Genomic DNA, 21666 nt, shown 5'->3' with positions numbered 1-21666 from the left:
CCCCCTATCATTCACAAAAACACAACAATAATCCAACCTGTTCTCTCTGGCATCGTAGCAGAGCACAATAGTGCAGGGGTCTGGCCACATCACCTGCGGTATGCAGCCTCACTTTACTCAAACTTGTGGTGGACTCCCACAGACATTTGTATGGACAATTCTTAACTATGAAGCACTTGTACATATTACCTGAGTATTAGAACCAGAAAGGGCCTGTAGCATTTGCTGTACAAACTGCTGGTGACCTGGTTCAGATATTCCAGATATTGGACTTGTGTTCTCAGCTGACGCTGGAGTGGCCACTGGTGCAGGATTTGGGTTGGCAGTGCCTCCAATACCACCAAGGCCACCACTCCTAGATGTTACAAGGAAAAAAGAAAAAAAAAACAACAATTTTTTGAAGTCTTTGAGACTTTCTGACGCCAGTTTTCTGGGGTTAATAAAAAAGTCAAACTTTGGCACATACTCTACTTGCGTGAAATGTTTTGACTTTTTTTTTTTTAGGTGTTTGCGGGCCCACTTACCACTTGTCTAAAATTGTTGGTGGTGCGGGGCCCTGCATAGCTGGTCCAACATATTCATTATAATTTAGGCCAGGAAACCGGCATAGATTTCAGGTATAATGAATACCATCTACTTTGCTGAAGATTTCAGTTCTGGGGCTTTTTAGAGACATGTACATAGTAATAATTGTGGCGCATCTGACAGCAGAGGGGTATAGACTGAAACCAACATGTAATGCAATAAGTGTCCCCCTTTATTTTTTGATTGACGTAAGCTACAGAAGAGTTCTTTGACATGTCTGCACAATGTTACCGGCTGTTATACAGCCCGCGTCTCACATAATGCAGTCAGTGTAATTCAATAGATTCTAGGTCTGACAGGGTCCCACAGCATTATAAATCATTATAATGCCGTACGATACTGTCAGAGGAGCAGAGGTCAGAACAGGAACTCAATCCCCCACGCTGCCAGTTTCTCGCATTGAACTCGCTTGTCTGTGTCTGCCCTAAGAAGTATAGTTGTAACTTACCCTGGAACGAGTGAAGGAGCTTCTCTAGCCAGAGTCTGCAACCCCTGCTGGATCTGCATTAACGCCTGCATTGCTCTGGGGTTTGACATAGCAGATAATGTATCAGGATTTTGCATCTAGAAGAAAAAAGAAAGAGGGAACCAATGACAGACTACAAGTTAAATATCAAGCATATAATTTAGGATGACTGCAGCGGCCAAATGTATGTATAAAACGCATAGAAATCTATTTAGGAAAAAAAAAAATTAATAAATGAGGTCATGTTCACCATCATGGTCACATTTGTATTGCTTAAATGCACCCAAACTGACAATTGAAGCAACATTGCAAACAGTCTTGATTAAAGTGGGTTTCCTTGAATTAAATTGTGAGGATCTAGCCTCAGGATGGGTCATCAATATCTGATCGAGCACTCCCGAGAACACCGCCTATAAGCCGCTTGAAGGGGCCACTGCGCTTGGACAATGCTGCGCATTCTCCTTAGTACACTGCTCAAAAAAATAAAGGGAACACTTAAACAACACAATGTAACTCAAAGTCAATCACACTTCTGTGAAATCAAACTGTCCCCTTAGGAAGCAACACTGAGTGACAATCAATTTCACATGCTGTTGTGCAAATGGGATAGACAACAGGTGGAAATTATAGGCAATTAGCAAGACACCCCCAATAAAGGAGTGGATCTGCAGGTGGTGAGCACAGACCATTTCTCAGTTCCTATGCTTCCTGGCTGATGTTTTGGTCACTTTTGAATGCTGGTGGTGCTTTCACTCTAGTGGTAGCATGAGACGGAGTCTACAACCCACACAAGTGGCTCAGGTAGTGCAACTTATCCAGGATGGCACATCAATGCGAGCTGTGGCAAGAAGGTTTGCTGTGTCTGTCAGCGCAGTGTCCAGAGCATGGAGGCGCTACCAGGAGACAGGCCAGTACATCAGGAGACGTGGAGGAGGCCGTAGGAGGGCAACAACCCAGCAGCAGGACCGCTACCTCCGCCTTTGTGCAAGGAGGAACAGGAGGAGCACTGCCAGAGCCCTGCAAAATGACCTCAGCAGGCCACAAATGTGCATGTGTCTGCTCAAACGGTCAGAAACAAACTCCATGAGGGTGATATGAGGGCCCGACGTCCACAGGTGGGGGTTGTGCTTACAGCCCAACACCGTGCATGGGTTGAAAAATTTGATTTCCATTTTTTTATTTTTGTGTGATTTTGTTGTCAGCACATTCAACTATGTAAAGAACAAAGTATTTCAGAAGAATATTTAATTAATTCAGATCTAGGATGTGTTATTTTTGTGTTCCCTTTATTTTTTTGAGCAGTGTATATACCAAGCACTGCACTGTACATTGTATAGTAGCTGTACTTGGTATTGCAGCTCAATCCCATTTACTTGAATGGGACTTACCTGCACAAAGACCATGTAATGTCACAGGACAAAGAAGAGGCAGAACTAGCTCCTTAAAGCAGCTGATTGCATGGGAGTCAGACCCCACTGATCACATATGGATGACCTATCCTGAGGATAGGTTTTTAATATTTAAGCCCCAGAAAACCCCTTTGAACTATTTCCTATAGTTTATGACAGTTCCTTTGCAGTCCTATGTGTCTCTGTGATATAAGACTACAAACAAAGCCTGAGCGTAGTCACATCTAGCAGTTTCCTAATGTAAGTTTGGTTGGTTAGAAAAATGTAGATAATAGATGGAAAAGCATAATGGCAGGAAGATATAGGTTATTTTACTTCTCCCTTTAAGTGCAAAATGGTTGCAAAGGTGGACAGAGACATTCAGTTAAAGTTTTTAGCAAATTTGAATCATCTCCCATACATCAAATTTTTCATTGGTTTTGATGACTTTATTCCATTTTCTTGGAGGAGAGGTGACATTAAAAAATATATATATATATATATATATACGCCATTCTCGGGACTTGGACAAGTGATTATCTGATCAGTGATATAATACACTTCAATACTTCTGTATTACAGTGTATTATGTTAGCAGCATAATCCTGGCAAGCACTCTATTAGGCCACGTCTCTAACAGGTGCGCAAACACAGCTGACTTAATGAACCAAGTGCACCCAATGGAAGCATTGCCAGGGCAATGAGATATATGAGGATTTTGCTGAAGATCTGCCATGGATTTCATCCTATGCATTGCAAAGGGTGAAATCTGCAGCATGAAGTGACATGCTAAGATTTAAAAATCCATACTGCCAGTCAACTTTTACTGCAGATTTGGTTAGCAGTGTGTGGATAACATTTGCTAAAATTTCATCCACTTTGCTGGAACAGTAATACACGGTGGATTTACCACACACAAATCTGCACCGTATAAGTCCCCTGCGAACTTACCCAGATTGTCCAAACAGTCAAAGCTTTATGAACGGATGCTGTGGAAACATTCAGTTACAACGGTGCTGCGTCCGCTCTAAAAAGTCTGGTTGGAGGAAACTGGCCACCAAATGGGTAGTGAAGGAAACTTAAGCTCAATGCTTCACTGCCTTTCAACATGGACGTGTTATGTGGTGATCCACTAAACATACCTGCTGAAGAAAAACGGGCAACTGTTGTCGCATCTGATCTTGAAGCTGAGGATTCCCTGCAAAGAGTGGATTATTCTGCATCATCTAGAAAACAAAATATAAATGATGTCAGCATGTCACGACTCATGTAGTCAAAGACTAAAAGGTGGCCACACAGTCTAAAGTTGATCAAAATGGATGATTTCAACCCAAACAAATAGTTCTTTGGGTGAAATGTAAAGGGGTTCTGCAGTTTGTTTTAACTGATGATCTATCCTCTGGATAGATCATCAGCATCTGATCGGCGGGGGTCCGACACCTAGGACCTCCGTCGATCAGCTGTTCGAGAAGGCAGCGGCGCTGGCAGTAGTGCCGCGGCCTTCTCGCTGTTTACCGCAGGCCCAGTGACGTCACGACTAGTATCACTGGCCTGGGCGTGGCTAAGTTCTGTTCCCTTAAATGGAGCTTAGCCACGTGATACCAGTGATACTAGTCGTGACGTCACTGGGCCTGCGGTAAACCGTGAGAAGGCCGTGGCACTGCTGGAGCGCCACTGCCTTCTCAAACAGTTGATCGGCGGGGGTCCTGGGTGTCGGACCCCAGCCGGTCCGATGATCTATCTAGAGGATAGATCATCAGTTTAAACAAACTGTAGAACCCCTTTAACTATGAGCGAACATTTTAGCCAAGAGATGACAGGCCAATATCGACAGAAAAGAAGTTGGCTGTATTTAATACTCGAATGATAGATTAAAGATTTTTCTTTACCAGAGAAATATTGTTCGAGGACGAAAGTTCTTTCTTTGAAAAAACATTGCCAAAAAGTGTATGGCTGTGTCTGCAAACAGATAATTCACCAGATGATTGCTTGTTCAACCGATGTTCAACCATCAGCCCACTTCTAATTCTAAATTCTAGGGGGAATCAATACCCATACACTCAATCCCAGAGACAATGGGAACAACCGAATGGGATGAGAAACGTAAGGGATCTTCCTCCTCAAACAGATCATTTGAGAGAGGATTGTTTATGGTCATCATCTGCACCCTCCTCAGCTGCACTATCACCCACTCAGAATCTAACAGAGAATTCAACTTTTTTTTTTAAGGTCAAACTATTCAACAAAATCCCTATGTATTAGGCCTCTTGCACATGAAAGTGTGCGCCCCGTGGCCGTGCTGCGGGCCGCAATGCACCAACACCCACCGTGGGGCAGCCGCAGCGGATCGCAGACCCATTCACTTTAATGGGACCGTGATCCGGCCGTTCTGCAAAAAGATGGGACAAGATTGGAAGGGAATGGGTCCGCATCAGTAATGCAGAATGCACACGGAACGGGGCCAGAGTATTGCAGATCTGCAAATGCGGTCCGCAATACGGCCACAGAGCACACACGTTCGTGTGAAAGAGGCCTTAAGAGAACGAACACAGATACAAAAGAAATGACAAGGATATCAACCACTGGTTTTAAATCTTTCAGGGTTGAGATTATCTGAGGCAGAATTATCCATTATTTCTAAGGGTTTGACTTTTGTCCCTACAAACCGGTTGAATTGCTTTGAATGGATTAAAAGACATCCATCTGTTTGTGCGAAAAGTAAAGTGGCGTGAGGCATTTGCACAGACCGATAAACAGAGATGTGCTGAAATGGGATTAGATCTGATGATCTTATGGAACTCCTTAATGATAATGAGAAACCAAGAGGAGAGGGACCATTTACAAACCTCAGCAATAAGAGTACCAAGAACCCACCCAAGGGTGGAGAATCACATATAGAGCTATTTTTGAACTCTGTTATTAGAGACCTCTGTAATCTGACAAAGATACCCATGCACAAAAACTATACATATGAGGAAATGGAAGGCCTTAAAAATCTAGGCGGGAATAACAACTTAATAATTAAACCCTCTGATAAAGGGGGGGGAATACTGTTATCCTCATTTATCAGCAGTATAGGAATATGTGCATGGCTCTTCTATCAGATCAGACTAACTATGAGGAACTGAAACATGATCCAACTAAGCAGTACAAATCAGAATTGCTTATATTACAGGAGGCATTGGAAGATAAATGGATTAAAATCGGAGAGAGATGGAATATTTATTACCGATGCACCCTAGAATAGCAACATTTTACTGCTTACCAAAAATTCATGAAGGTCTGGACCCCCTCAAGGGTCGCCCTATTGTCTCAGGAATTAGTAATCTTACTCAACATATAGGGACATACATGGACCATATATTACGCCCCTTTCTTTTCACATTGCCATCATACCTCCGTGACACAACTGATTTATTTAAAAGACTATCAGTATTGAGGCGAACACCTTTTTAGCATCAATAGATGTTGAAGCTTTGTATACATCTATACCTCATACTAAGGGTCTGGCTGCGGTAAAATAGTACCTTGACTAACAACTTTGTGCTGCGTCTTCTCAGTTATATACTTACACACAATTATTTTCTTTTTTTACTCTAAATTCTACCACCAGCTCAGTGGCACCGCTATGGGGAGCCCTTGTGCGCCTACCTATGCGAATTTGCTCCTGGGCTGGTGGGAGGATACTATCGTTTCTTTGGAGGAGATGTCACCATGGACCCAGTTTATTCCACTATGGGCCCGTTATATAGACGATATCCTGCTCTTCTGGACGGGATCTGTCAATGACTTTGAACAGCTTATGGCTAAGCTTAATGTAAACCACAATCATTAAGGGAGAACAGCAACAGTTCAAGGGGTTGTCCGGGTTCAGAGCTGAACCCGGACATACCCTTATTTTCAACCCGGGAGCCCCCCTGATGTTGGCATCGGAGCATCTCATGCTCATCAGAGCCGGTGACGTCACCGAACTCACTGCCGGGCGAAAGTTTCCGCCCGGCAGTGTGTTATTAAAAATAAGAGACCTTGCCCTGCGCGATTTAGGCACTATGGTGATGGGATTCTTTTCTGTGTCAGGGACTAAATAGGGTTACCAGGAGGTTCCTGACAGGAGGTTCCTAAAAACAGGCCATTCTGTTTTTAGGCAGGGACTCAATAGGAATAGGGAGAGGATTAGGGATATAGATTTCCTCTTCTACATAGTACTGAATTTCCTATGAGCTACAGGAGGTGATACCAAGTTACTTTTTTAGAATTAATATTAAAAGTTATGTTTTAGTGGCGTTTGCCTGCGATACCTTCAGGTTCAATGAAGTCAGGGGATGGACAAAAGATCTTTCTGTGATTGGTCCTTCAAAGAAGTAGCTTTTGTTCATGAATGATCTTTCTTTGAACAAAAGATGTTTTGCCCAACTATCTAATGAAAATATTTAATGTGGAAGACTTCTTTTATGACAATAATTGTTTGACATTGGTTGGCTAAAACGATTGATCACAGTTAAATTTCACTATCATTTGATCAACTTTCTACTAAAATGTATGGATACTTTAATAGAAGTAAGTCTTTTACGGCAAGGTACCAGCTAGATAACAATTACAGGAGGAGCAAAAAACTAAACCATGAACATGTTCAAAAATCCAATGCAAGAGTAAAGGCCCATTCAGCAGGTAATCAGGACGAACCTGTCCCTGATAATTGCCTTCTCGCCATTGGAGGCGAGAGCTGCATTTACATGCAGCAATCATCATCTCCATGTGGGAACAAGTGACTACTCTTTTAATTGGGTGATCAGCAGCACCTTAATGCCTCAACATCAGTGTTTTGGTCAGTAATTTCCATCAATGGTTGTGAGCCAAGACTAGATGCGGCTCTAAACACAGAACAGGTGCAGATCTTTCCCTTATGTCTGTGGAGGCTCCAATCCTAGTTTTGGCTCACAATCACTGACGGAAATCACTGACCAAAACACTGACATGTGATTGAGGCTTTACACAGGGAAATTATCTGGAAAGAGTGTTCCTAGGATCATTGGCCCATGTAAGGGGATCTTTAAAAAGGTAATATCAAACAAATATATTACCACCATAGTAGCAAAACAGGACTCCAACCTGTGGCTTTGCAGCAGGCCGTCAGGGCATCATGGGAGCTGTAGTTTTGTAACGGCTGAAAAGCCACAAGTCGGGTAACACTAGATCTTGGCCTGCTATATTCCTTGACATGGGATATGCATAAGGTGCGTTATTCTGTTATAAGGGGGACTTCACATCAGTTATTTTTCTGTTCTTCTGATCCGTCAGAACAGAAAAATAAAGAAAACAAACAGATCCTGTGCATCAGTTATGTACACTTGGCATCCGTTTGAGCCATTTCCGCCCGAGGTCCATTTTTTTTGTTTCGTTTTTTTGCACACCTCATGACCATACCCAAAGAACAGTCACCAACACCGAAGTAAAAAGGAAATTTAGGGGTGCTGTCATGGACTCTTGAAAATCAAATTACCGGTAAGTGTAATTTGCATTTTTCACTATCGTCCATGACAGCACCATGAGATATCCCAGAGAAAAACTAGGGTGGGACCACGGCCTGGAGAACCTTACGACCAAAGGACAAGTCAGAAGAAGAAGAAATATCCAACCTATAGTGCTTAAAGAAGGTCAAGGGAGATGACCAAGTTGTGGCTTTGCAGATGTCTGGATTAAAGCTTCTGCTCTCTCTGCCCAAGAGGTTGCCACCGCTCTTGTTGAGTGTGCCGACCATCCCCAGGGAGTCGGCTTTAGTAGGCAAACATAAGCTAAAACAGATAGCCTGCATTATCCACCAAGCTATAGAAATCTTGCTAGCTGATTTTGCTTTATTAGGGCCTGCAAATTGTATAAACAAAGAGGTTGTCTTCCTCCACCCCTTGGTGGCCTCTAAATAAGTCAGCACACATCTCCTAACATCCAAATGATAGAGCTCAGCTTCCTTAGGGTGATCACAAAAGGAAGGGAGAAACACTTCCTGGCCCTTGTGAAAATACGAGACTACCTTGGGGAGAAAAGCTGGATCGGGGTTAAGAGTAATCCTGTCCTCCTGAATAGACATATAAGGAGGGTTGATCTCACCTAATCTCCTGGCTGATGTGATGGCCACTAAAGACATATTTTAATGTTAGAATCCTAATGGGGACTTCAGAGAGGGGTTCAAAGGGCGCCTTAACCAAAGCCTGAAGGACCAGGCCAAGGTCCCAAGGAGGGACCCTAGCGATCCTAGCCGGGGTGTTCCTAGCAACGGCCTTACAAAATCTAACAATCAAACGATGAGCAGCTAGACTTGAATCAAACAAAACACTTAGGGCTGAAATCTAAAAACTTTTAAAGGTACTTAAATCCAATCCCTTATCTAATCCCTTCTGGATAAACTCTAAAATCCTAAGGATGCTAAGCTGACAAGAAGGTGAAGGAGGTATCCCTAAAAACTTAAAGAAAACAGACCATACACTAGCGTATATGCCTGTAGTCACTTCCTTCCTACTCTTTTATAAGGTAAAGACTACTGACCCCGATAGCCACCTTTCAAAAACCAAGCCGTCAATTGAAGGCCCTTGACTGGGGGGGGGGGGATGTATAACTGGGCCTTGACACAAGAGATCCGGAATTTCCGGAAGGACCCATGGCTCCCTGACCAACAGTAGTCTTAACCAGGTGAACCATACTCGATGGGGCCAAAATGGGGCTATCAAGATCACAGAAGCTCTGTCTTTCCTTATTTTGTTCAACACCCTGGGAATCAATTGTAATGTAGGGAAAGCATACAGAAGGGGCTAAAGGAAGGCATCCACTGCTGTGGGAGAATCCCCTGGACAAAGGGAAAATAACCTTTTCACCTTCCTGTTGCTTCTTGTAGCAAAGAGGTCTATGTCTGGCAACCCCCACAGGCTTACTATCTTTGCAAATATGTCCTGATTCAAGGACCACTCCCTCTTGTCCATTCTGTTTCGACTTAAGTAGTCTGCTTTCCAGTTGTCTATACCTCTGATATGAAGGGCTGATAGTGACAACACCTTCCCTTCCAACAAGGGACATATTTGATTCGTAATTCCCATCAACTCCGTGGATCGGGTTCCCCCTTGATGATTTAAGTAGGCCACCACGGAACCATTGTCGGCCAAAATCCTTAAATGCCGGTTCTGAAGCCATGGCAGGATTTTCTGCAGTCTTCAGAACTGCTGTCAATTCCATTGCATTGGAAGAAATCTCCCAATGTGCACTGTCCCAGGATCCCTGAAAAACTCTGTCCAGAACATGGACCCCCCACCCAGACGGACTGGCATCTGTAGTGACTAATAAAGGGTTTACCACCTTACACGTGACCCCCTGATCTAGATTTTCCTGTATCAGCCACCATTCTAGTGACAGAGGGGTCTTCCTGGAGATTAGAATCTTGCTGTTCTGCTCCTCTGGCCTTCCTGACCATGACTGGAGAATTTCCCACTGGAGTTCCCTGGAATGAGCCTGAGCCCACAGAACTGCTGGAATGCATGATGTCAAGGTACCGAGGACAGACATAGCTTTCCTGACTGAAACGCAAGGGCATAGAATTAGATCTCACTTACTTTGTTCACTTTGTCCAAGGTCAGAAAGGATCTCTGGGAAGTCGAGTCAAGCAAAATCCCCAGGAACCTCTGCGACTGTAGGGGGATCATCCTGGATTTCTCCATGTGTAACATACCAGAGTATGTCAATAAACTCTGTGTCCCCGCTACAATATGTCAGGTGTGCATGTATTTGCATCTGGTGTAATTTAACTGTGCATTTCCATTATATGTATTTTCCAGGCCTGTTTGATATATCATGCTGTGATTTCCATGTACACCAGTAGGTGGCAGCAGTATGTAGCAGACCATAGTTAGGTAGTATCTCTAGCCTGGAATAGTTCATTCCAGTCTAGTCTCCCCTGGGTGAGCAGAAGTGGGTTGTTCCCATGTCCTGTCTCATGAGGAGGAGAATGAAGTTAGTTAGTAAGGGCTCTTTCACACTTGCGTTGTTCTTTTCCGGCATAGAGTTCCGTCGTCGGGGCTCTATGCCGGAAGAATCCTTATCAGGATTATCCCCATGCATTCTGAATGGAGAGAAATCCGTTCAGGATGTCTTCAGTTCCGGAACGGAACGTTTTTTGGCCGGAGAAAATACCGCAGCATGCTGCGCTTTTTTCTCCGGTCAAAAATCCTGAACACTTGCCGCAAGGCCGGATCCGGAATTAATGCCCATTAACCACCTCCGGACCGCCTAACGCAGATTCGCGTTCCGGAGGTGGCAGCCCTGCGCTCAGCGACGCATATACGCGTCATCTCGCGTGAGCCAAGATTTCCTGTGAGCGGGTGAGCCGAGATTTCCTGTGAAACGAAGGTAAGAGAGTGGATCTCCAGCCTGCCAGTGGCGATCGTTCGCTGGCAGGCTGGAGATGTGATTTTTTTAACCCCTAACAGGTATATTAGACGCTGTTTTGATAACAGCGTCTAATATACCCGCTACCTGGTCCTCTGGTGGTCCCCTTTGTTTGGATCGACCACCAGAGGACACAGGTAGCTCAGTAATATGTTGCACCAAGCACCACTACACTACACCCCCCCCCCCCCCGTCACTTATTAACCCCTTATTCACCCTTGATCACCCCTGATCACCCCATATAGACTCCCTAATCACCCCCCTGTCATTGATCACCCCCCTGTCATGCTGCATTCAGATGTCCGTATGATTTTTACGGATCCACTGATGCATGGATCGGATCCGCAAAACACATACGGACATCTGAATGGAGCCTTATAGGGGGGTGATCAATGACAGGGGGGTGATCACCCCATATAGACTCCCTGATCACCCCCCTGTCATTGATCACCCCCCTGTAAGGCTCCATTCAGACATTTTTTTGGCCCAAGTTAGCGGAAATTATTTTTTTTTTTCTTACAAAGTCTCATATTCCACTAACTTGTGTCAAAAAATAAAATCTCACATGAACTCACCATACCCCTCACGGAATCCAAATGCGTAAAATTTTTTAGACATTTATATTCCAGACTTCTTCTCACGCTTTAGGGCCCCTAGAATGCCAGGGCAGTATAAATACCCCACATGTGACCCCATTTCGGAAAGAAGACACCCCAAGGTATTCACTGAGGGGCATATTGAGTCCATGAAAGATTGAAATTTTTGTCCCAAGTTAGCGGAAAGGGAGACTTTGTGAGAAAAAAAAAAATATATATCAATTTCCGCTAACTTGTGCCAAAAAAAAAATAAAAAATTCTATGAACTCGCCATGCCCCTCATTGAATACCTTGGGGTGTCTTCTTTCCAAAATGGGGTCACATGTGGGGTATTTATACTGCCCTGGCATTCTAGGGGCCCTAAAGCGTGAGAAGAAGTCTGGGATCCAAATGTCTAAAAATGCCCTCATAAAATGAATGTGGGCCCCTTTGCGCATCAAGGCTGCAAAAAAGTGTCACACATGTGGTATCTCCGTACTCAGGAGAAGTTGGGCAATGTGTTTTGGGGTGTCATTTTACATATACCCATGCTGGGTGAGAGAAATATCTTGGTCAAATGCCAACTTTGTATAAAAAAAAAAAATGGAAAAAGTTGTCTTTTGCCAAGATATTTCTCTCACCCAGCATGAGTATATGTAAAAAGACACCCCAAAACACATTGCCCAACTTCTCCTGAGTACGGAGATACCACATGTGTGACACTTTTTTGCAGCCTAGGTGGGCAAAGGGGCCCACATTCCAAAGAGCACCTTTCGGATTTCACAGGTCATTTACCTACTTACCACACATTAGGGCCCCTGGGAAATGCCAGGGCAGTATAACTACCCCACAAGTGACCCCATTTTGGAAAGAAGACACCCCAAGGTATTCTGTGAGGGGCATGGCGAGTTCCTAGATTTTTATATTTTTTGTCACAAGTTAGCGGAAAATGTTTTTTTTTTTTTGTTTTTTTTTCCCTTACAAAGTCTCATATTCCACTAACTTGTGACAAAAAATAAAAACTTCCATGAACTCACTATGCCCATCACAAAATACCTTGGCGGTGTCTTCTTTCCAAAATGGGGTCACTTGTGGGGTAGTTATACTGCCCTGGCATTCTAGGGGCCCAAATGTGTGGTAAGAAGTTTGAAATCAAAATGTGTAAAAAATGACCGGTGAAATCCGAAAGGTGCTCTTTGGAATATGGGCCCCTTTGCCCACCTAGGCTGCAAAAAAGTGTCACACATGTGGTATCTCCGTACTCAGGAGAAGTTGGGGAATGTGTTTTGGGGTGTCATTTTACATATACTCATGCTGGGTGAGAGAAATATCTCGGCAAAAGACAACTTTGTATAAAAAAAAATGGGAAAAGTTGTCTTTTGCCAAGATATTTCTCTCACCCAGCATGGGTATATGTAAAATGACACCCCAAAACACATTCCCCAACTTCTCCTGAGTACGGAGATACCACATGTGTGACACTTTTTTGCAGCCTAGGTGGGCAATGTGTTTTGGGGTGTCATTTTACATATACCCATGCTGGGTGAGAGAAATATCTTGGCAAAAGACAACTTTTCCCATTTTTTTTATACAAAGTTGTCTTTTGCCGAGATATTTCTCTCACCCAGCATGAGTATATGTAAAATGACACCCCAAAACACATTCCCCAAATTCTCTTGAGTACGGCGATACCACATGTGTGGCACTTTTTTGCAGCCTAGGTGGGCAAAGGGGCCCACATTCCAAAGAGCACCTTTCAGGTTTCACATATCATTTTTTACACATTTTGATTTCAAACTACTTACCACACATTTGGGCCCCTAGAATGCCAGGGCAGTATAACTACCCCACAAGTGACCCCATTTTGGAAAGAAGACACCCCAAGGTATTCGCTGATGGGCATAGTGAGTTCATAGAAGTTTTTATTTTTTGTCACAAGTTAGTGTAATATGAGACTTTGTAAGAAAAAAATAAAAATAAAAAAAATAATCATTTTCCACTAACTTGTGACAAAAAATAAAAAGTTCTATGAACTCACTATGCCCATCAGCGAATACCTTAGGGTGTCTACTTTCCGAAATGGGGTCATTTGTGGGGTGTTTGTACTGTCTGGGCATTGTAGAACCTCAGGAAACATGACAGGTGCTCAGAAAGTCAGAGCTGCTTCAAAAAGCGGAAATTCACATTTTTGTACCATAGTTTGTAAACGCTATAACTTTTACCCAAACCAAAGTGTCATTTTTTTGCAAAAAAAATCGTTAAATTTCGATTAATAACAAAAAAAGTAAAAAATGTCAGCAGCAATGAAATACCACCAAATGAAAGCTCTATTAGTGAGAAGAAAAGGAGGTAAAATTCATTTGGGTGGTAAGTTGCATGACCGAGCAATAAACGGTGAAAGTAGGGTAGGTCAGAAGTGTAAAAAGTGGCCTGGTCTTTAAGGGTGTTTAAGCCATAGGGGCTGAGGTGGTTAAAAGGCATTAATCCGGATCCGGCCTTAAGCTAAACGTCGTTTCGGTGCATTACCGGATCAGACGTTTAGCTTTTTCTGAATGGTTACCATGGCTCCCAGGACACTAAAGTCCTGTTTGCCATGGTAAAGTGTAGTGGGGGAGCAGCATACTTACCGTCCGTGCGGCTCCCAGGGCGCTTCAGAGTGACGTCAGGGCGCCCCACGCGCATGGGTGACGTGATCACATGGATCACGTCATCCATGCGCATGGGGCGCTCTGACGTCATTCTGGAGCGCCCTGGGAGCCGCACGGACGGTAAGTATACTGCTCCCCCACTCCCCACTACTACTATGGCAGCCAGGACTTTAATAGCGTCCTGGGTGCCATAGTAACACTGAACGCATTTTGAAGACGGATCCGTCTTCAAATGCTTTCAGTTCACTTGCGTTGTTACGAATCCGGCGGGCACCTCCGGCAAATGGAGTGCACGACGGATCCGGACAACGCAAGTGTGAAAGAGCCCTTAGTGTGTACCAGCCCCCCTATTGGGGAAGGCTGTGTTGGTAGGAGCTCCCAGTTACAGGGATCCCAACCAAGGATCCAGCCTCGGCTGAGGCCAAGGATCACTCTTCCCAGCCTGAGTCACCTACCTCAGCTGGTGACAAAGCAAGCAACACCTCCAGAACTATAGATCTCCAGGACAACATCATACCCTGCAAGCAGTCCTGTGAGTACTAATCCAGAGTCCAGAAGAAGCTAAATACCTCCTCAGCTAGTCCGGCCCAAACCAAGCAGAACTCAGACAGAGCAGAAGATAGATACCTGCCAGATTCCTAGGCATATGACAAGAAGCAGAATATATATAGATTCCTGCCACATATTGCCAATACCTGCTGGAACCCAAGACTATTGCTGTAACTCGTATGGATTCAAGTTGCCATCTCTTCAGTAAAGACAAGTTGGATTATATTTCCTGTCTGGATCTCAATCATTCCTCAATTACTCCTACTGACCACACTCATTTTATTGCAAGTGAGCCAGGATCCAGGAGTCCAGCCGTACCAAGGTAGGAGACACTACCATACCTACTATACAGAGACCTTATCCCCCTCTGGCATTCCTCACCTGGTACGTGAGTTATAACATCTTAAAGGGCCCTGCTACAGTCCCTGCGCAAGCTGCAATTGGCGTCACAAACTACTACACATATATCCTGACCCACTGCATAGCTGACCCACTTTACCAGTGTCCTGCTCATTGCACATGTTCACTATCCAACCCAATGATTCCAGGATCTGAATTACTTGGTCTGCCTGTGAAAAACAATTCACCCTGGATGGGGCTACTATAAAAAAAAATCGTCCAGGTAGGGAACAAACAAGATGTCCTTTTCCCTTATGTGAGCAGCCATTTCCACCTCCAACTTGGTAAATATACGGGGAGCCATAGAAATTTCAAACGGAAGTACCTGGAACTGAAATAGTCTTACTCTCCCCTTAAGATGCAGTATCAGTGCAGGTAATACACATCCTTTATATCCAGGACTACCATAAAACAATCTTTGTAAAGGTGGTCTACAACAGATCTGAACGTCTCCAACTTGAACTTTCTGTATTTCAGAAATCTGTTCAACCCTTTTAAATTTATAATTGTCCTATAATCCCCGTTTGGTTTCTTCACTAGAAAGGAGATTGGAATAATACCCTAAACCATCTTCTCCAGGAGGGCAAGGAATAAGAGCACCTTTTCTTAATAACGTATCCACCTTTCTTTCTAGCGCCCCTTGCAAATTCTTATTTCTGAAACAAATAATTTTTCTTGCGGAGAAGAGCTTTACTCCAACCTGAACCCCTCTTTTAGAGAGGTTAAGATTTAATTGCTGTTTGAAATTTTGGTCCAGGCAGGGAGGACGTTTGACAATCTTCCTACCACCCTGGCGTCATTGTGTATTATCCTTCCTGGGAGCAGAGCCCTGACCCCTGAACATGAAGCCCTATGATTTAGAAGAGGAGAATTTCCAGCTGTTATCCTTTCTAACCGTGTTCTTATCTTTACTGGGAAATCTGTTATTCTCACGAAAGGGGTTATATTGCCTGCAGAACCCTTTTTCCTATCACCAGCCTTTTCTAAAATGTCATCTAAGGTGGAGACAAATAAATACTTTCCTTCGCAAGGGATGTTACATAGGCGGTTCTTGGATGCCACATTGCCCAACCAATTTTTTAACCATAAGGGCAGAGTTAGATAATGAAGCGGCTATTGCAGATAATCTAAAAGCGTCTACAGAGGCAACTGCTAAAAAGTCCGCTGCCTTAGCAATAACGTGAATATTCTCCAATAATTGTTCTCTGGGGACTCTATCTTTAATCTGAGACTCAAGCTGTTTGATCCATAAAATCAGGGCTCTGGCTGTGCAAGTAGCGGCAATATTAGGCTTAAAGGAGGCCCCCAGTGATTCCCATGTGAGTCTCAAAAAGCTGTCTGCCTTCCTACCCATAGGGTCTTTTAACTGACCCAAATCATCAAAGGGGAGGGAGGATCTATGGGATACCTTTGCGGCCCGATCCCAAGATTGACAATCTGACTCCTCAAAGAGATACTTCCGCTTCGGAATAAAACTGTTTATCTGGATTTTTCCATTCATTTGATATTAAGATACATTTTTATGAATGAAAAAATTTGGCTTGTTTTTCCCTTCTAGACCTTCAAACATTACATCCTGAATGGAAAGGACCTCTTTTTGGTCTTCAATGTTCATGGTCACTCTTATTGCTTTTAACAGCTGATCTGTATCCTGAATAGGAAACAGGGATTTATCACCTCTGTCCCCCTCAGAAGAAGAATCCGAGCCCAGCTCCCCACTTTCTTCTGAACTAGAGATATCAGAATAAACTGGAGATTTATCCTGAGATTTAAGATGAACCTTCTTGGATTTAAGCACGTTCCCCACTTCCTCTCTAATTAACTTCTTCATGCATTTCATCAAGGAAGGTGATTCTTACGCAATTGTAGACTCAATACAAGGACGACAAAGTAGCTTAGTGTAGGTGGGAGCTAACTTTGCTTTACACAATCCACATTCTTTGTATTTTGTTTTAGAGGATGCCTTTTTGGGTTTATCCTGAAAAACAACAAGACTGTCATAAGCCCGTATTCATAGAACGTCATATACCACATGACATACCCTCCATCCATACCACAGGCGCAGAGGTAGACAGTTCCTTCTGGACACCAGCACTCTCCATGACCTTCAACAGCCTGGATCCGGATCTTCCCGACAAGGATCTCGGCTTGTAGCTGGGTATCCGAATTTAAAAAATCGCTTTTTTCCTGCACTTCCTGGTCTGCAGGAACAAATCTCGCGGGATTTCACACTCCCACGTTTCGTGCGCACGTGACCCATCCGGCTCATCCTCTGCTCACAAACGGAAAGCCAAAACACCAGTGTAAAAGTAGCCTTAGCGTGCCGCATGGTGAGCCTGTCTGGACTGCCGGAGATACCCGCAACAGTGGGAGGCATTTCCACCCGGTTAGTACACAGGGTGAGGGAAGAGTGAGGCAGAGGTGGAGATAGGAAGCTCATCGCGCGTCTCCTCAGCACGTACTGAAGACAGGCTACAAGCGGGAAGATGAAGGCACAACCGCTCAGTACAGATGCCCCGCTTCCCGTGTGTGGAGCGGAGAACTCACCCAGCGTGCAACCCCCCCAAAGCTAATAAAAAACCTCTCTCAGATGCCCAGGAAGAAACTATGGCCATACTTGTAGGATCCACTTCCTAAGACACGAAACCACTAAGGAAGAGAGAGGCTCCTCCTTTTTTATACCTGTGGGTTTCCTGTCCTGGGAGGCGGACCCTCTCTCATGGTGCTGTCATGGACGATAGGGGAAAAAACGGATCTCAGATGGAAATGGCTCAAACAGATGCCAAATGTGCATAACAAGCACAGGATCAGAATCTTTTCTTTATTTTTCTGTTCTTCTGACGGATCAGAACACCACAAAAATAATGGTGATGTAAACTCCCCCTTAGGTGTGTTTCATTGTATCCCTACTAAATGAAAGGTCTTCTGGTAGATGGACCATTTTGTTGCTCTGCACCAATTTATGCAATGACAAATTTTTCACTACACCACAATGCTATACAATGTAAGGCTACTTTAACATCAGCGTTTTGAATTTCCGGTTTTAAGATCCGGCAGAAGAGCTCAAAACCAAGCCCAAATGGTTCAGTGTTGTCCCCATTCATTGTCAATGGGGACAAAACTGATCAGGATGCATAAGTATACATCTGTTCCGTTTTGTGTTGGTCTGCGAAACAGAACAAACCAGATCTGGTATGGAATTTTTTTTTTATAATAAATCAATGTAAGTCAAATGGTACCGGATCCTGTTTTTTGTTACCGAAAAAAACGGATCTGTCACCCACTGACTTACGATTTGAATGCCAGAGCAGGAATGTTACATTTCGATTTAATACAACCACATACTAACGTTACGGATGCATGTTGTATTAAATGAAACAGATCCGTTTTATTCAGATTTTAAGATCCTCTGCTAGATCTCAAAACCTCAAAATGATGAAGTGCAAACCTCATTATAAATAAGGTGCATATTCTGGCTGTCCATGCGCCAGAGTGAAAACCTATGACAGATCAGAGCTGCTGTACATTTCTGTCTTCGTTTGAAAACAGGCGCAAAAAAAAAAAAAAAAAAAAAAGATTAAAAAAGGTGGAGGACCCAATGGCCCCACCCTCGCAACTCCTCCATTTCAGAGAGTGGCATAGAAACGTTTTCTTGCAATCTTTCACCTGATCTGGCACTGGACATGAATATACTGTAGTTAGTACACACAGAGCAGTTATTGAGGCAACTGTATGCATCCAGGATCTATTCATTAGAAAACGTGAGGACATAATTAAAGGAACAATAAAGCGTAACTGTTTATTATTCCAATTCCAGGGCGTCCGAATCAAGCTATTAGTGCGAAAACATTTTTATAAACGCCTCAAATAAAAACCTTCTCCTAATATAAAAGGAAAGAAAGATTAAGACTCCTGTACTCCACTGAATTGCTTCAAGTGTTGTATTTAATTAAGCAAGCGGATTTCCAGTTCAAAAGAGAATGGCGCCATTCCCACAGGGCAGTTACCCAATTTAAACAAAGCGCTGAACAGGGCCACAGAGCCCAGCACAATAGGACCACTATTGGTTCCTCTACTTCAATTGCCATAGGCTGCGGGTCTTCTACCCCTCTTCCATATCCGTTATCTAGTGCGGCTCATCCAGTGTTCTGAAGAAAGCTAAATGCCAAAAACATTCTATAATTCTGAACTGGAAATCCGCTTGCTTAATAAAATACAACACTTGAAGCAATTCAGTGGAGTACAGGAGTCTTAATCTTTCTATTGCAACTCGGCCTAGGAACCGTCTCCTGATACCTGCATATCCACCCAATCTGATACCAATAAAAGGAAAGAAGCTCACCTGGGCTGCAAGCTCTGGATTCTGACCAAGTGCCTGCATCATATTTCTCATGTAGGGAGCGGACACCATGTTCTGCATTAGCTGAGGGTTCTCGGATATCTGCTGCAGCAGGCTCTGCATTCCCGGTGTATTAAACATCCCTGCTATAAGACACAAAAGGTAACGCTCCATCAACCGTCTGTCACTGCACGCAGCTCTATATAAAGTTCATGGAGTGACGCTATATGTGGTTGTATCCAAACAAATACTGCGAGTGCACTTCAACACGAGCTTCATGAGCTTTTGCCTAAAACTTGTTTACAAAGTGCCACAATTTAGCACAAGGTTTTCTACACTTTGAGGGGAAAGGGGCATGGCCTAACATGCACCTTAAAGGGGGTATTCAAGTTATAACAAGTTATTTCCTATCCTACTGGGACCCTCAACGATCACGAGAATGGGGGCCCTGTACCTTGTGGAGGACCTCTGAAATGGACGAAACAGCTGGTTGGAAATGCGCTTTGCCGCTCCATTCATCACTATGGGAGCGCCGGAGATAGCCGAGTACAGAACTCGGCTATCTCGGTCTCAAAGTAAGCTGACCAATAGTTGGTATAGAGTCAGAGAGAAGTCTCTATCTTTGCACCAGATTTATCACCCAGCCTGAGCCCCCGTGATAGATCTGGTGCAGGGCTACACAACCTGTCTCAGTTAATGCCATCTACAGAATTGGTAAATCTGGGCCCTTGAGTGGCATGTTTCACCAACAGTCCAATATAATACCTCTTGCAGTATTCTCTTCTGCCCGATTCATAAGCTTCCATCCATGAACAAAGAAATTCAACATTTTAATATTAATTAATATCTGTGCAGAGCCCTGGCCACCAAGACTGCCCTATAATCATTTAGAAGCATGAAGACTGTACCTGTTGTACCTCCTAGTCCAGAGGACAAGTTTGGTAAAGAGGAGCTTGTTGTTGAAGCGGTGCTGTTAGCAGTTGAGGTAGCGCCGCTTCCGCCTGTTGATGTGGATGCTGTAGAGCCAGACTGTGGAGCCCAAGGATTAGGTAAAGGATCTCTGTTTTCTGTTCGCAAGGGCTGATTTTCTGCATTTGGCGATGCATTACTCATTAATGACGCAAATGGATTGCCTCCAAACTGGAAAGAAAATTGTAAGCACACAAAATTAATGACATTTCTCTGTTATAAGAGCTCCACCCGGTTTGCATTCAAAACGTTCACCGGGAAGGAGACATACAGGAATGGTCAATAGAAAAAAAAAGCAAGCCAGTGCATTGTCCCCAGGTACATCAGAAAAATACATGGAGCAAATGACAGTGACCAAGAAAAAAAACTAATGTGTGAATGATTAATATTCAGAGTGACAGACAACATGTCTAGTATCAAAGACCGGGCTTTTTAATCATATCCTCAACACCATCCAGTACAAGGGGATTATTCAATTTATATTAAAATGTGCCTAATGAACCCGACAGATTCATGCCGATTAAAAATACCTGTTCCTGGGCGGCGTTAAGCATTGGCTCCTGGATGTCAGTGTACATTCTGCGCAAGGCATTGTAACCTCCAGGAATGCTTTCGAGATTGCTCAAGGCTCTGTCTTGGTTCCTCATCATCTCCTGCATCATTGCCGGGTTTCTTGCCAGTTCTAACGTCTAGAAAAGAAGTGATAAGACTGAAGTGGCTAAGCAACAAGATGAATGTTAAGACAGAGCGTTACGACTGAGGAATTGGAAGGGAGATGGTGTTTTTTGCATCACTAGAGAAAAGTGTATTTAACTATTTTTTGGATAAAAATCGATAAAGCAAAAAAATAAAAAAATTAATCTTCAAAGTAAGGTTGTTGCGATACCAAAATTTTGATTCCATAAAAAAGTATTGCGATACTTGATACCAAGCAAAAAAATAAATAAAACACCAAACAAGCAGAGTGCATTCCGCATTTTATGGAACGTCCTGCCCATAATCAGATCCTATTTTTTGGGGGGACAAGGTGACTAAAAAAAATTAAAAAAAAATAAATTGCGAAACGCACGGTTTTCATTATTATTATTTTTTTCTGTTACAGCGTTCACTGTAGGGCTGCAGTAAACGATTATTTTAGTAATCGAGTATTCGATCGATTATTTTTTACGATTAATCGAGTAATCTAATAAGAAAAAAATAATAGACTGTTTTCCTTTATAAAAACTCATCAGACCCCCTGCCATTAGTCCCCAACACCCTTGTTCCCCACTGTGCGATCAGCCCAAGTGCATCAGTTCCCCCCCAGTGCCATCAGCTCTGC

General features: G+C 43.5%; 1 protein-coding gene across 2 annotated transcripts in view; it reads right to left on the bottom strand.

Annotated features, from left to right (window-relative positions):
* Positions 1–21666, bottom strand: part of UBQLN1 (ubiquilin 1) — a 42689-nt gene that overhangs the window by 2108 nt on the left and 18915 nt on the right. The window contains exons 5-10 of one of the 2 annotated variants that reach the window (XM_040417034.1): positions 20876–21034; positions 20285–20516; positions 19380–19522; positions 3582–3665; positions 1034–1149; positions 190–355 (exon numbers count right to left, since the gene is read on the bottom strand). In XM_040417034.1, the coding sequence (XP_040272968.1) occupies positions 190–355; positions 1034–1149; positions 3582–3665; positions 19380–19522; positions 20285–20516; positions 20876–21034 (900 nt within the window). The remainder of the gene's footprint in view (positions 1–189; positions 356–1033; positions 1150–3581; positions 3666–19379; positions 19523–20284; positions 20517–20875; positions 21035–21666) is intronic. The other variant, XM_040417035.1, reaches the window with a different exon arrangement.

The sequence above is a fragment of the Bufo bufo genome, chromosome 2, assembly GCF_905171765.1.
Source record: "Bufo bufo chromosome 2, aBufBuf1.1, whole genome shotgun sequence".
Lineage (NCBI taxonomy): Eukaryota > Metazoa > Chordata > Amphibia > Anura > Bufonidae > Bufo > Bufo bufo.
This window is presented reverse-complemented; position numbering and strand designations above follow the sequence as displayed.